The sequence below is a fragment of the Panthera leo genome, chromosome A1 (genome assembly GCF_018350215.1).
Source record: "Panthera leo isolate Ple1 chromosome A1, P.leo_Ple1_pat1.1, whole genome shotgun sequence".
Taxonomy (NCBI): domain Eukaryota; kingdom Metazoa; phylum Chordata; class Mammalia; order Carnivora; family Felidae; genus Panthera; species Panthera leo.
This window is the reverse complement of record NC_056679.1, coordinates 213,846,744-213,863,607: the sequence shown is the minus strand read 5'-3', so window position 1 is coordinate 213,863,607 and position 16,864 is coordinate 213,846,744. Positions and strand designations below refer to the sequence as shown.

The window sequence follows — 16,864 nt, the reverse complement described above, 5'->3', positions numbered from 1 at the left end:
AGCTTGTAGAGGCTGCCTGTGTCCCTTGGTTCATAGTCTCCTCCTCCATCTTCAAAGTCAGCAGCCTATCATTTTCAAATCTCTCTCTCTATTCTCTCTGTCTCTGTCTTTCTCTGTCTCTCTGTCTCTCCCTGTCTCTCTCTGTCTCTCTCTCTCTCTCTCTCTCTCTCTCTCTCTCACACACACACACACACACACACACACACCACACACTGACCTGTGCTCCACCTTTCCATCTCTGACTCCAACTCTCCCCCACCTCTTTCCCTGATAAGGACCCTGGTGATTACATTAGTCTCACCTGGACAATCTAAGGTAATCTCCCTATCTAAAAATCTCTATCTTCATCACATCTGTAAACTCCTTTTTGCCAGATAAGGTAACACAGTCACTAGTTCCAGGAATTAGGACATACACATCTTTGGGAGAGCTATTATTCTGCCTACCACAACTATTATAGCACTCAAGTTTTATTCATTTTATAGTTGCTCTGGTACTTTTGACATTAAATTCAAGGTATTGAGTGTAAAAGATAAATGTCAAGGGAATTAATAAATTTCTCCTGAGTTTAAATTTAAAATTCTTTTGCTTTTAGCACTTTGTCAGAAATTCTCCTCCATGTAACACAAGGTCTGTTTCAATGGTTATTAAACCTAACAAAAGATAAAAGATTGAATTGAGTGGGGTCGTGTGGCATCTCTGCAAATGCAGAATCTTTATGGTATTATTTGAATGTATTTTAAGCATAACAATGTACACAATGAGAAAAAATGGAAGGACAGAAAGATGATAGATGATAGATGGACGAACAAATAGGTAGACAGAATTCAATCAGTGGTTCTCGTTCCAATTTTAGTATATGTGCTGCCGAAGCAAGCACACAATCAGTGGTTCTCAATGGAGGCAATTTTTCCCCCAGTGGATACTTGACAACATCTGGAGACATCTTTGGTTGTTGTAACTTGAAACGTCCTATAGGCATCTGGTGGGTAGGAGCCAGGAGTGCTGCTAAATACCCTACAATGCATAGTCTACGTCCCACTACAGAGAGTTACTCAACACAAAATGTCAATAGTGCAGAGGTTAAAAATCCTGAATTAGATCTTTGTTACTCAGCACTTAAAATACAGTTTGGTACAGAGTAATCCTTTAATGAATGGTTCATAGATCTGAATGTAAACATCTAGAGATAATATTTTTGTTGTGGTTAACATAAGACACTGTGGTATCAGATCATCTGGACTCGTGTTGGTTGTATGATGCCAAGAAATTACCTAACTCTTATCTTGCCTTGGTTTCCTCATCAGTTAGGAGGAAATATGAAGAGTGTCATGATATACATCTATATAATCTATGTAATGATTTCAGCACATATCCTGGCCCACAGAATGGGCTTAATAAATGGCTATTATTATTTTCCCAAATCGCAGCCAGACCAGTTGCCAAATGATGAATTATATAAGAGGATGTTTTAAAGATAAAATATGTCCACTGCTATAAAAATCAATCAAGTTATTTATATTTTATAGAGTATAATTTTTAAGGTCGTTATAAGAGAAAACATAGTATACTTGAAAAAGAACATGGGATATGGAGGCAGCTTGATCCTAGGTTTTGTCAGAGAAAAAGAGATTTTCTAGATTCCTTTAGAGCCCATTTAATGTATCAAGAGAGGGGCCTAACCAACTAGAATAAAACTCATGAATTCCATTTATAAATATAGTCACCAAAAATTATTGGTGCCAGGCTCCGGACTGCATATCATGCTTCCACTCCCATTGTCTTCTTGATTTAAGAGTGGAAATTGGCTCTTCCTCCCACCAAAACTGTTTTGGTGGGGGTATTCCTAAAGCCAAGGGAGGAATTTCACAGTCCTGGCTATTAAACATACAAACACACAGTCCTATATGTATCTGAAGTCCTTTCTTTTCTTCTTTTTTTTTTTAATTTTTTTTAAATGTTTATTTTTGAGAGACAGAGACAAAGCACAAGTGGGGGAGGGGCAGAGAGAGAGAGAGGGAGACACAGAATCCAAAGCAGGCTCCAGGCTCTGAGCTGTCAGCACAGAGCCCAATGCAGGGCTCGAACCCATGAACTGTGAGATCATGACCTGACCGAAGTCAGTGCTCAACCAACTGAGCCACCCAGGCGCCCCTGAAGTCCTTTCTATGGCCTTGACATTATATCTGAAGTTCCCAGGCAGCAGTGGCAAGTTTGTGAGTTAAAGGTAAAAGCAGAGTGGTTTTTGTCCATTCCCATTTGGGGCAATCATGTGGTGAAGGAGAAGCCCCCTTTTAGCTCTCAGGAGACTTCCTGGGTTTCTCCAGGGCAAGAAAGAAGTGGATGATACCATAGATGGTACCTATCAAAGACAAAGCAACCCTGTAAGCTAGGACCACAGAGCCAAGGGCAATGGAAGAGTCACAGTCAGACATCAGGGGGGTTTCTGATGGCAATGAGGCAGGCAGGATTGAGCTCCTCACCTTTGATCTTGGAGAACTGAGATCATGTTTCTACCTGCCAAAACACACACATGCCACTGAAGAAAGTAATGGATGAGATATTGTCTAGAAATCAGTGGGCCAGAGGGCAGTACAAGGACTGCCCTTGGCTCCAAAAGCCCCCAAATTTCCCTCTGACGCAGACCATGTGAGTCTCTCTCCTTTATACACCCAGGAGGTATCCTGGACTGGATCAGGGGCAAAGAGAGAAAGCAGAAGCCAGAAAGACTGAGATTTATCTAAAAGAGTTATCTAAAGAGACTCTATTATTGAATCAGGTAGACGTTATTGGATTGCACTAAATTATTGACTCGATGTTCAACCTAATATTGAGTTCCTAATACTCAATGGGATTAGAGCTTAAGGGATAAACTATAAAAAAAATAAATAAATAAGGAAGCTGCATCTTCCCTTGCACATCTGAGTGCAGTGTGCGAAAATATGTGACCCAGCAACTCAAGGGAAGGAGTGTTTCTATTTTAGCTGACTTTATTGCTTTTATTACCCCAGGCACATTCTCAAAGCCTCCTCTGATTTTCTCCTACACTGAGCCTTGAAACCATGCCACGTGCTCATACTGGATGCTAAGTCGTTTGTCTCCCATCAGTAATGCTACCTTCTCCAAGAAGTTTTCATAAACCATCAAAGAGCTAACATGTTCCCTGACTCCACCTTGTCCAATTTACAAGTGCCTTCTATGCTATCCTCCGGCTTTTTACTCACCTTATTATTCCTAATACTTAATGACAGTGCTCAAGTGTCTAATCTCTGCTTTTATTCTGTATCTTTTACATGAGTCAGTTTTTCCAAGCCTAAACTGCAAGTTTGCATAAGGCAAGTGTGATTTTTTTTTTTTATGCACCATCTCATACAGTCCTTCAGGCCCATATGTGTTTTTAAGTGGCCTTGGTTCATAAAGTTAAATTATTTTTATTATGGAACAATGTTTCTGTGAAATGGAGCATTTTCCTTTCATTATCCATTAGTTTCTGCAACAGGATGATATTTGAAATATAGCGGAATGAATCTTGAAGCTTCTTCACCCTTGACAGGTGACTTCTGTCCCAGCACTCAGTATACTTATAATGGGCAGTGTCCTCGATGTATTTATAACTTGTCTAGTTTTTTCAACAAACCCAATACAAGTTGGTTTTATTATTGTATTAAGATTTAATTGGTTATAAAATAAATATTTTTAGATACGGGGGAACAACTTGAATTCCTCCCTCAGATCACTCATATTACATCACGTGCCTAGTGTTGGTAGTAACTGCTAAGTGGTCTGACAGCTTCAGGAATGGATAATCTTGGTGCATAGAGTTACACTAAAATGAAGCAAAACAGTAGATGGAGGACACTAAGATCTATTGATTGTCTTCCATGTGTCAGAAACCTTCGATGATTATTGATATTTTGTCCAATTTTATCTTTACAACATTCATTCATTAATTCCTTAAAATCATTAATTATTGAGGAACTACAATGTGCCAGTAATGTTGGGTGCTGAGAATACAGAAATTAACCAGGCAGTTTTGGTGCCTTCTTTCATGAAACTTGCAATCTAGCTGTTTGCTGATTGAAACATGAAAATAGCTGTGAAACAAGTCATCAAAAAAATAGAATTCTTTAATGGCTAAATGGGGAATACATTGAGCACGTATAGCAGAGGAATCTCAGACTAGCAGCTTAGGGAAGGCTTTCCTGAGGAAATGAAGATTATGCAGACCTGATACATGGGTGAGATCAACCAGGTGAAGTTGTTCAAAAGGACTTTATGCCAAGGGGACCATATGCAGGAGGCCTAGATATGTGAGAGACTAACACATCTTTTAGAAACTACAATAAGAAGAGTACACTGAAACAAGGAGTGTCAGGGAGAGAATGGTGACTGAGGAGACTAGGGAGGCAGAGACCATGGTGGACTTTGGAGGCCACGTTAAGGAGTGAGGATGAGCACTTTTATCCTGAGAGTAAAGAGAAAACACCAGAGGATTTAATTAGAGGAGAATGGCATCTTCAGAATTAGTGGTGCTATTGTTTAAGTTGGGCTAGTCACAGAAAGGAAAATAGATTGAGAGGAAGTAAGACTGAGTGTGTTAGGAGGGCGTCATTACAACAGACTGAGGAGAAAGGGCAGTGACCTGGACCATGGTGGTGGAAATGAAGGCAAGTAGGTGAGTCAAGGTATATGTAAGAGTTAGAACTTACAGGGGTTTGGTGGCTAATGAATGTGGATGATTGAGGCAGAGGTGAAGGTCTAGGATGACTCTCTGATGGCCTTTACAGAGATGGGACATACAGAGGAGGAGTAGATTTGGAGAGAGGGTGATAAAGTCAGTTGGGAAGTACTGAGCATAAGTTGTCCAAGAGACTTGCACCTTTGTCTCTCTATCTCAAGAAACTGGCCCCGGGGTATAGATAATCTCAAATAGATTTGGGCATCAAGGCCACAGAGGTAATAGTTGAACACAGAAAAATAGAGAGATGATCTCATCTGGAGAGAATATGTAAAATGGAATGACAAGGACCTGAGACACAGGCCTGAGGGTTACCAACTTTTAAAGGGCAAGTAGAGGAGGAATAACTGGCAAAGTTAATTGTTCTGAGTTCTATCTTATAGATGACAGAATGAAATTAAGAAAATTTAATTAATTTAGTTAATTAACAGGAAAGTCAGAATTCAGACCCAAATCTTTCCACCTTCTGAATACTCAGGTTTATGATGTGAGAATAATTTATTGAAGCATTTCTGAGTTAGGCCTCCGGCGAAGCATTTTACATACATTATTTCATTAATTTTCAGGGCAACATTCCTATAAACTAAGTATCATGATTCCTATCATAGAGGTGAGGTAACTGAGACTTGCAGAGATTAACTAAATTCTCCCAAGTTACACAACTAGTACACAGCATGCATTTCCACCCGTTTCTTTTATTTTTTTTAATTAAGATTTTTTGTTTTTTTATGTAATCTCTACACCCGACATGGGGCTTGAACTCACAACCCCAAGATCCAGAGTTCCATGCTCCACCGACGGAGCCAGCTGGGCATCCCTACGCCCATGTGTTTCCCTTGCCCAAGTCCATGCTGTTAACTATTACAATTATACTAGTTAAGGCAATGGTAATCAACGTTCATCACTCATCGGAATTACCTGGAGGTCTTCTTTTTTTTTTTACATTTATTCATCTTTGAGAGGCAGAGAGAGAGCGTGAGTGGGGGAGGAGTAGAGAGAGAGAGGGAGACACAGAATCAGAAGTAGGCTCCAGGCTCTGAGCTGTCAGCACAGAGCACAATGCGGGACTCGAACTCACTGACTGTAAGATCATGACCTGAGCCGAAGTCAGATGCTTACCTGACTGAGCCACCCAGGCACCCCCGCCCCTGGAAGGCTTCTTAAAACACAAATTGTGGGGGGCACCCGGGTGGCTCAGTCAGTTGAGCACCTGACTTCAATTCAGGTCATGATCTCACAATTTGTGAGTTGGAGGCCCGCATCAGGCTCAGAACCTGCCTAGGATTCTCATTCTCTCTCTCTCTCATTCTCTCTCTCATTCTCTCTCTCTCTCTCTCTCTCTCTCTCTCTCAGAATAAACAAATAAACTTTAAAATAAAATTTGAAAGATACTGTTTACCGAACCCTATAATCTCTAAAACAGAATCTACTTCTAATCCCTTCTATGTACTTCAAGCAAGGTTGAATTTCTTCCTGGTATGAACTCTACTCAACAACCTTTCACAGCCTTCACAATATCAAGATATTCATTAGCATTATGTATAATGCATTATGTAGAGAGATGTATGCATATATACATATATATACACACACACATATATATACATATATATATACACATATATATGTATATATATATATATTGAATTCAGTTCAGCCTCAGTTTGTCCTAACTTGATCATAGACTTATTTTCCTAATCTAAAATAATATTCAATCTATTTAGTAAAAGGTTGTTCTCTCTCTCTCTCTCTCCACCATAACTCCAGTTTCTCCACCTCAGTCCCCTTCAGACACCTTTTCACAACTGTTCTGATTGCCCTGTGACATCTCCAGTTGTCAACCTTTACATTTCTCAAATGGCCACATCACATTTGCACTACACTCTAGATATTAGCCATAATCTAATTTTTTATTTCAGAAAAAAAAATCACATAATTCCTTTTCTAGACCCCTTTCAGGCTGTTGCAGATACTCAGTGACTCAGTGACAGACTGAAAATCTGAAACTGAAATCTGCACAATTGGTGTTATACTTTTGAATTGGAGTCAAGGGGCACCTGGGTGGCTCAGTCAGTTAAGCATCCGACTTCAGCTCAGGTCATGATCTCACAGTTTGTGAGCTCGAGCCCTGCTTTGGGCTCTCTGCTGTCAGCACAGAGCCTGCTTGGGATCCTCTGTCCCCCCTTCTCTCTGCCCCTCCCCTGCTAGTTCTCTCTCTCTAAATAAATAAATAAACTTAAAAAAAATGAATTGGAGTCAAAATCAAGTTCAGAGCTGGCACGTGTAGCAGGTAAAAAGAGGCCGGCACTGCTTTGGTGTTACCCTCTGTGGGCCTGTGTCTGCAACCCCAAATCCCTGTATTTATTTGTCAAGGTGCTGCACTTTAATAATAAATCAATGGAAAAACAAAGGCCCTGAGCTCCTTCTGGAACAAAATGCTACAGGTACAGTAGTAAAAAGTCCTGCCAGCCCCAGATGAGATGTGACTTTCTGGGGAAAGTGGATAATTTTTACTTGATGGTGAATCGTTAAAAGTGAGCCAGATGATTAAACTTAATGGAACAGCCACATTAAACTGAAATTAGTAAAAACATGCCTCGGGCAGCCTACAACCTTTTATTTGTTGTTGTTTAACTTCTGCCTTTTACAGTGGCCATGATGAATGACATCACAAAAGAAAAAATCCAATTAAAATCTAAGTGCTCAATAAACCCCTAATGTCTGGTTGCCACCATCACTTTCACTAGCACTGATGTCTCATGTTTCCTCTTTTCCCCAAGAAGAGAGAAAAGAACTGGCCCCGGGGGAGGTGCGTGGAAGGAGGGGCAAGCAGGGAAAGAGCACACAAAGGCTTCCGGAGGTTTCTGCTCCGTGTACTGTATCAGACACAGGCACTGCACCTCGAGGGGGATGAGGCTAAATTGTTTTATTATCAGACAAGGCCTGAGTAAAGAGATGCATTTTCCCACCAGTTTTCAAATGTTGATAAATCAGAATCGGGATCTGCAGAGCAATCCTGTTCATACTCTTCGTTGGCGTCTCTGCTGCCCTTTTATATCGTCTCGGGTGTTTGTTCCATGAGTCATCGGAATGGTCTCTCCTGACAGCTAAAAATAAGTTTCTGATTACTTTTACCTGAATAAATCTTGTGACCAGATGTGGTCTTCACCTACTAAGTGTGCAACAATTACATATCGAGAGTGATGAAAGAACCAGCCGAGGGGCGTCTACAATCTAGTGGGATGCAGAATACAATGTATCACATGGGAAGACAGCGACTGCCACCGGTAGAAGAATACTAGCTTTTGATGACAGATTTTACCTTAGAGATACTATGGGTTTATAAAATTGGGTTTTCAAAGTCCTCACAACAAAGTTCTCAAAGTCAAAATAAGAGCCAAAACATGCTTATTTTGAATGAGGAGCTTAGGAATGGTATCTTAAAATGTGCTCTTTCTCCATGTCCCCATAGGAATTAACGTAGTATTTGTACACAGTCTCTAATCAGATCTTCATGATAGCCTGGTCCTGTGGTTCTATTATCCTCATTTTATTGATAAGGATCTTGGCCCAGCGAGGTTAATTGATGCTGCCATGATCTTACACTTGGTGAGCGAGAGAGAATGAGCACAACTCCTATTTGGAACTCTGGTGCGGTTCCCAACCCCCACCCCCACCCACCCCCACCCCCCACCCCCCCGCCCAGTGCCAGGTTTGCTAACCATGGCTGCCCAGAAGCCAGATCCAATGGGCGGTGATGTTGGTTTCATTACTCATGAGTTAATGAAATAGCCTTTTAAAAGCTCTCTTCAGTCATTAGGATTTGACGATGGAGAGTTAAACTTTCCCCAGTGGCTCTTTCTGTGTAATCACGGTTTCAACGTTTCCTTAGCATATCACATTACACAAATCATGGAGTCCTCTTTTGTTTTACATTTCTTATTGCGTTTGTCTCACTTCTAAGCAATTTCCTCCCCGTTCCCATTCATCTTCCATTATTTCTGCCAAATTGCTTTCAAGGCTACTAATTGTATGAATAATATTCTCTTCCTCAAACTCTGCTGTTAACTAGCATTAGCTGTGTGGCTTTGGACACAGTTTCCCTATCTCTAAAAACAAGGAGGTTGCACTGAATAACCTGTAGGGCCTCTTCTTGTGTTCAAGTTCTAATCTTCCGACTCTTTCACACAAGGTGTATGATTTTGGAAACACTACATAAACCGGAGTGTTAATTTTCTTGATTCTGCTATGGTGGATTCAATTAGTTCATGCTTCCCAAAGTGTGTCTCTTAGAAAATTGTTCTCGGGAATGCCAACACCCACAAAGGATTCTTTGCACAAGAACGTTCGGGAAAGCTAGTTTGTTTTTTTTTTTTTTTTAAGTGATTATTTATGTATTTTGAGAGAGACATAGAAAGTCAACAGAGGAGGGGCAGAGAGAGAAGGGAGACAGACCCTGATGCAGGTTCAAGCCCACGAACCATGAGATCATGACCTAAGCCGAAATCAAAAGTCAGATGCTCACCTGACTGAGCCACCCAGGAGCCCCCGGGAAAGCTAGATTAAATACAGTCAAGTACAGTTTTAAACTGGAGGCAGTGACAGCCTTTAATACATTAATGTACACTGGGTGACTCCTAAGAAAAAGGCAGAAAAACGAAGTAATCCCCAAACATATGGGGCCGCAGAACCCCTTCTCAGCATTTTAGATAATTGATACTCCATGGGATATCATTTTTTAGAAAGGCTGGGTTCGCTTATTTTAAAAGTCCCTTTTGCCTTGAGAGTTTGTTTTCAAATGTGGTTATAGACACTATTCTGAGCATTTTGTATAGTATTCATCAACAGGACACAGAGTTGGCTTACCTGTTGCTGTTGTTGCCATAACTGTTGTAACATAGCCTATACTATGTTTAGACAGAGTTGAAATAAGGTAGAGCTTAGCTACCTTACCAATAAACTATCTTGTCTGTATGCAGCTAATACTTATAACTGGTCTTTTCAAATAGATCTCCTCAATTTTAATTTTTGAAAATTTATGAATAGAGTTAGCTTATCTGAAGACCTAGGAAAAATACCTTCTGAACTTTTACTAAGGTGGGAAAAAGGGACCCAAAGACACAACAGAAACTCAAAGCTCTGGAAATCATCTCTGGGATAGGCAACACAGGCGAGTTCTCCAAGTTAGAATGATTATCTTTCACTTCAATGGTATATTAGCACTCATTTAATTCAACCTTTTACCTGACCCATTTCACTGACAGTTAATCTTTTTTTAATGTTTATTTATTTATTTTGAGAGAGACAGAGAGAGTGTGAGTGGGGGAGGGGCAGAGAGTGAGGGAGAGAGAATCCCAAGCAGGCTCCTCACTGCCAGGGCAGAGTCCGATGCGGGGCTCAATCTCACAAGCCATGAGATCATGACCTGAACTGAAATCAGGAGTCAGATGCTTAATCAACTGAGCCACCCAGGTGCCCCTCACTGATGGTTAATCTTATCAGAGCCTCCGCCTGATTACCTTCAGGAGAAGGGAACCCACTATTTTATAAAGCAGATTATTCCATTTTAGTCTGGCTCCACTTTTTAGAAGATCCTCTCCTATATTAAATGAAAATCTGACTATTAAATGTTCTTGTTCTAAGTGCCCTTGTAAATTATCTAGTAAAGGGATTTTCAAGGCATTGTTCATGGCAACACTTAAGATGTTTCTCAAATGCTTTGAGTTGAATTTCATAAGTAATTAAATAAATATCACATCTTCCCAGAAAAGTGATTATAAACTCCATCATATGAAACTCAGTGAGATTGAGTAGCTTCCCTAAATTCACCAAGATAGCAAAGTATAGAGTCAGAATGTACCCCGGTCTCTCTGTTTCAAACACCAAAATCCTTAGGGCTCCTGGGTGGCTCGGTGGATTAAGCGTCCAACTCTTGCTTTCAGCTCAGGTCATGATCTCACAGTTCATGAGACTGAGGCCCAAGCTGGGCTGTGCGTTGACAGTGGGGAGCCTGTTCGGAATTCTCTCTCTCCTTCTCTCTTTGCTCCTCCCCCACTCACACTTTCTCTGTCGCTCTCAAAATAAATAAACTTAAAAAAAAAAAAGATTCTCTCTCTCTCTCCCTCCCCCTCTGCCCCTCTCCCCTGCGCACATGCTCTTTCTCTCTCTAAAAAAAACAAAAACAAAATTATTTTCTCCATAGCATGTCACTTCTCTAGTATGTCCAGATACATAAAAGTGAACAGTAGAGTGTATTTGTAGAATCTGAATGCTATGGTGAAAATAGGAAAGTAGTGAAAAGAGTTTCATTCCAACCAGGTTAATACGTCCTTAGGCATTTTGCTATTACTCTGGACTTCAGTGTTCCCTTCTTCAAAACAAGGATTACTACATTTTCTACAAGCTCTGTTCCAGTTCTAGAAATTTCTATGATTATAAGGAAACATATTCATTAATGAATGGCATTACTATTGAGGATTTAAGTAAACAATAAGAAAAAAAAAAAAAAAAACCTCAAACCTGCCTCCCTCAGAAAGGAATGAATAAAAGTTAACAAGACAAACAGTTTAGAATCACATGCTTGACTTTTACTTTCTTTAATTTTTTTTTTCTACACTAGTTACATTCAGACCAGGATAGAGGAGATGGATCACTTAAATATATCCTTTCAGGAGATGGAGCAGGAGATCTCTTCATTATCAATGAAAACACAGGAGACATACAGGCCACCAAGAGGCTGGACAGGGAAGAAAAACCTGTTTACATCCTTCGAGCTCAAGCTATAAACAGAAGGACAGGGAGACCCGTGGAGCCCGAATCTGAATTCATCATCAAGATCCATGACATCAACGACAATGAACCAATATTTACCAAGGATGTTTACACGGCCACTGTTCCCGAAATGTCTGATGTTGGTGAGTGAGATGTGATTTCAACCACATGATGTCTCTCCTCTAGTACGTCAACTGAATAAAGAATCCTAGGAGTGAAATTTACTGAGGTGAATGAATGTAGATGCTAAATTCTAAAACTATCATATTTCAAACAATCCCTTTATGTTTCCAAATATTACTCTAGTCTCATTTTATTATAAGAAAACAGCATTTCCTCTAATGATGAAGGGATGAAAAAATGTCAGGCAAGAACAGGAGGAAGAAAGAGATATCATCTCATCTACTTCCTGCCTCCCCAGGTGCCCACCCTGGTCCTCAGGCTGAGAGACAGCAGCCCTCTCCACCTCTCTTAGCACATATTGGTACTTGGCTTGAGGTTAGGATCTCTCCAGTGTGAAACAAAAGCCTGAGTTTACATTCCAGACTGGAGAGTATGACAGTTGCTTTAAGTAAATATGTGTTTGGGAAAGAGACTCAAAGAAAATTAAAAAAAAAAAAATCCATAATTATGCAGGGGTTGTTTAGGGGATGTATCCTTTACTAAGTGATGGAAATTAAGAGATTTTCATGACATTAATATGATGAATTAATATTTTGTGCACAATTCTACTACCAATTTTAAAGTTAATATGTATGCTTCTAATTTGCTTAAATTGGGAGGTCAACACAATTTAAATTTTAAAAAATCCTACTGACATCACTCTTAGCCGTATTAAAATACTTAATGGGAAACAGTGACAAATTTTAAGCTACCTGAATAAAGGGTTATTTTTATTTTCATTCGGTGTCAAATTCAAAAGGGCTAAATTACTTAATAATAACTCTTCTATAATTCTATGAGTCAGATATCAGAGGCATTTTAGGTCACAGTTCCAAGACTTAGAAAAACCTAATCCATGGAAATGATTGTAAACCATCTAAATCTTTCTCATCAAGAAGCTGCTCGTCTCATTACTTAAAACCACTTTGTTTCATCAGAAAAATCACAAACCATCAGCCAAGCAAAAGAGAGGGATTAAAACTCTTTTAAGAGGAAGATTTGTTAGGAAAAAAATATTTTTCCTCTATGTGGTAAAAGTAAGGAACAATTAATAAGCAATAGTCTCAACATCAGCACCACCCAGCAAAACAGTTTCCAGAAAACAAAATTTGATGTGCAAGGTGTCACCCCCACAACTATAGAGGGTGCCATTCACTTTTGAACTATGTTAGAATTAACTATGTATTATAAATATCTGGGGGCAGCTGGACGTAACATGTCTTAAGAAAGGGAAGTCTCTTTCTAATTTGCACACAGGTACAGTTATATTCGTATTAACCATTATCATAAATGAACACGTCATTATTATCATATAAAAAGGCATCTTAATCCTACATTACAAAGTGGGATAGCAGCACGGGGGTATAAATGGGCTTTGGGTGTCAAACAGACCTGAATTTGAAACTCTACTAATAAGCAGCATCTTGATGTCTCTGATCCTTCAGTTTCATATCTACAAAAAATAAATAATAAATGTCAACAGCTAAGGATTACCATGAGGATGAAATGAGAAAACAAGGGCAGAGCCCCCAGTACAATATCTGACAACTAACAGGTGCTCAAAACATCTAGATAATCATATTATAAAAGCATTCAAATTTTATATTGATGTCAAGTAAGAATGTGGGTGTTAGTTAACTACTATTAGCTCTTGCTCCGAGGTCATATAATGCTTTGTCCCCACCTTCATTCCCAAATTACAAGGATGGGTGTTCGATCTCTTGCACCAACATGTTACATCCAGAGCATCCACCACAGTACAATATATTTGTTCAACAAACAGGATTGGTTAGATATTACAAAAGCAATGTAAAACTTCTAATACTCCCTGAATGTAACTTCCCTGTCCTTCCCATGGACAGGAGAACTCCAACAGTATGCTTACTGTTTATCTGATATGAATATCAAAAGTCAGCCATAAGATGATCTTCATCAGAGTAAGGTCTTACCCTTTTTTGGAAGTCACAGATCTCTTTGAGAATCCAATAAAATCTATGGATCTTCTCTTCAGTGAAATAAACATGTAAGCATACACATAAAAATCTGTGTGGAATTTCACGGGGGTCAGGAATATTTTGAAGGTTATTCGGTGACTGCAGTCCTTAAAACAAGAATGCTGATCTAAAACATCATTGCCTTCTCTGTGCATGTAATTATAATAATATTTTTGGAGTTACAGGTTCCAGATGTGAATTTTCTAGTATTCTAATAATTCTTTAATCCAACACTACCTCTTTTAAGTTTCAAGATCTTTCAAACTCTTAGAATTATCAGATAGATTTATCATTTAGGATGCTTTTATTGAACAGAAAACCTAACTCAAATTAGTTTAAACAAATAAAAGTATTTAGTGACTTAAGTCATACTTAGGTCAAAAATAAAATGGGCTTTTGAGATGGTTTGATTTGGGTTCAATTATTTCTCTGAAATTTTCTGTCATATTCAGCGTTGTCCTCAGGCTGGCATCTCTGAGGTCACAAAATAGCTGCTGCATTGACAGGCCCTACATCAGCACATTACAGTCCAGGAGAAAGAGCACTCATGACACAGAATTCCCAAGAAAATCTCAAGTGGCCTCATGATTGGACAACCCCGAAACTAATCACTGTAGATAAAGCAATGCAAGATGCTGATTGACTTAGGTCTGGATAACTTCAAAGAATGACTATAACAAGAGTCCAACAAATCTCATCTTTGGACATTAGTTGAAATTGGTTCCACCCAAGGTCATGGTTATCCTATGCTTCTCTTTAACCTAACCCTTACAACATTTATAAATGTTGATCACACTCTTTCAGAATGAGAAGCCAAAGGCTTTTAAAGAAATTTTTAATGTTTATTTATATTGGAGAGAGAGAGAGAAAGAAACTGAGTGCAAGCAGAGGAGGGGCAGAGAGAGAGGGAGACAGAACCTGAAGCAGACTCCAAGCTGTCAGCACAGAGCCTGATGTGGGGATTTGAACTCACCAGCGGTGAGATCCTGACCTGAACCAGTCGGACGCCTAACCCACTGAACCACCCAGGCGCCCGATAAATCCAAGGCTTTTTAACCCTAGTATCATCCTGAAATTCTCAACTCCTTTGTCAAGATACTTTTGTACAGAAGTAAGATCACGCTTTCTCTATCTGTGTGTGCGTCAAGGATCCACATGGGTCCTTGATTTATTTTCAATTCATGTTTCTGTCATTACAGGCACATTTGTTGTCCAAGTCACCGCAACTGATGCTGATGATCCAACTTATGGCAACAGTGCTAAAGTTGTGTATAGTATCCTACAGGGGCAGCCCTATTTTTCAGTTGAATCAGAAACAGGTAAGAATTCCTTTTTGATCTTCTTTTTACAATCCATAATTTTAATTGATTTAATAAAAACAATTTATTAAAAAAACAATCAGTGTAATTGAATATTCTTAGATTCATCTGCCAAATTTTACCAGCAATATGTTTGTAAACATGATATCCAGATCATTTTAATTCAGAAATCTGACAATGGATGTTTCATCCATTTTACTTATATAGGGTAAATTCAGAAAACTTATACAATGTTAGTTTTTTCTTCCAGTTTGGAGTGAACCTAAAAGCAAATACCTCCTGATAGCCATTAGGGCTATTTACACATATTCCAATTCTTCTTTTACTAGTTCTTTGGCATCTCTCTACCCTGCTCTAAAGGTAGATATAGCCATGAGATTTGTTTGGGCCGGTATATGTGGCAATGATTCAAGTCACTTCCAAGCCGAACTTTTGGACCTGGTGCACAATCCACATTCCTTTCCTCCTGCCACAGTGATCATGGATGGAAACAAATGTTGGCCTTGGTCTCCAGCCTGGATGTCTGTTACTATCAGTAGAGCTTCTTGCTGGCCTCCTCAGAGCATGAGCAAAAAATTAACGTTAGCTGTGTTAAGCCAGTAAGATTTTATTATGACATTGTCTAGCTCATGCTGATAGCATCCTAATAAACAAAGTGGATTCCTTAATGGAATTCTTTTTTTAACACCTCATTTTCTGCATTTTATCCACAAAGTAGCATACTATCTTCTGATGAATTGTTTCTTAGGAAATATTGTCTGTGCTGTACGGTAAATTCTACACATATTTTTGCTATCATAATAGGAGTTGAATTCCTTTTCTACATTTCCCAAGCATCCATTATTGTTAGTAGAAATCAAAACTTTTCTAGGTTACCACATCCAGTTGGAAATTGATGTGTTAAGAGGTGCAACGAACTTGGAAAGAATCCCAAGGAGAAAGAAAGTGTTGAGTTGAAAAACAATGAGGGTAAAAAATTAGAAATATTCAACGTAAAGGACAAAGGCTAAGGTGATCTCCTCTATTTAAATAGAGAAGTCCTGTTATTGGAGAACAGACACAGCTGCACTTTCACTGAAGCCAGGACTATAGGAATAAAACTGACCTGTTGTCTGAGGTGTTCGTGTTAAAAATAAAAGAAAAAAAAGATATTTTCAGCTTCATTAGTTGTTAAGCACTGGAATGTGCTACGAGAGAAGGCTATAAAGCCTTTAAAGCCTTGAAAGCCTTTAAAGCCTATAAAGATTTTTGAAAGAATGTTGTTAATTTAAGCATAAAGCCTACACAGAGATTAGGCAAACTTTTAGAAGTTCTTTCAACTACTTATTTTATAACTACTGAACAACAGAGATAAAATTAACCTAACATAAGAATGAATGTTGGTCGCTGCTGGGACCAGTTGAACTAATGCTCACATCAGCTTTAGGAAAACTTAAGTTCTCTAGGATCATACAGGATGATAATTATGGGAGAACTGAGCTGTGTTTTCTTCAGACCATAGTTTGTGGCTTAGAAAATCCTCTGAACGTTCATTATGGGAGGTATATTTGATGAGCAATTAGCTGATTCAGTAAAGTAAAGCTCAAGAGTCAGTTCAAGGAAATGATTTCCTTAGCAATTTCCTCATAGTACACTTAAATGTCTTTTATCAAGCAGCTATGGTAGTGTAACACTGTACCACATGCCAAGTTATATTTTGCTATGTTATAACACATGATATTTATACTACCTACAATCTATACTATTACAGATATGACTTGTACTTATTCTTGTATCATAGGTGTTTTTAAAATATATCTATCTCCCCTATGTGGTTATAATTTCCTTCAGGATAAAGGCTATCTATAATCATCTTTATGTCACCTATTACATCCGTATAG

General features: G+C 38.9%; 1 protein-coding gene and 1 long non-coding RNA gene across 6 annotated transcripts in view; one reads left to right on the top strand and one right to left on the bottom strand.

The window, feature by feature from the left end:
- The window catches only part of CDH6 (cadherin 6), a 73,800-nt gene that overhangs the window by 35,699 nt on the left and 21,237 nt on the right, over positions 1 to 16,864 (top strand). For all 5 annotated transcript variants that reach the window (XM_042952753.1, XM_042952743.1, XM_042952739.1 and 2 more), the window contains 2 exons: positions 11,358 to 11,652; positions 14,865 to 14,984. In XM_042952753.1, coding sequence (XP_042808687.1) covers positions 11,358 to 11,652; positions 14,865 to 14,984 — 415 coding nt within the window. The remainder of the gene's footprint in view (positions 1 to 11,357; positions 11,653 to 14,864; positions 14,985 to 16,864) is intronic.
- Positions 7,711 to 16,864, bottom strand: part of LOC122227975 — a 31,684-nt gene continuing 22,530 nt past the window's right edge. Inside the window, exons 2-4 of the long non-coding RNA XR_006206332.1 lie at positions 13,064 to 13,124; positions 11,609 to 11,717; positions 7,711 to 7,845 (exon numbers count right to left, since the gene is read on the bottom strand). This is a non-coding gene — a long non-coding RNA (uncharacterized LOC122227975). The remainder of the gene's footprint in view (positions 7,846 to 11,608; positions 11,718 to 13,063; positions 13,125 to 16,864) is intronic.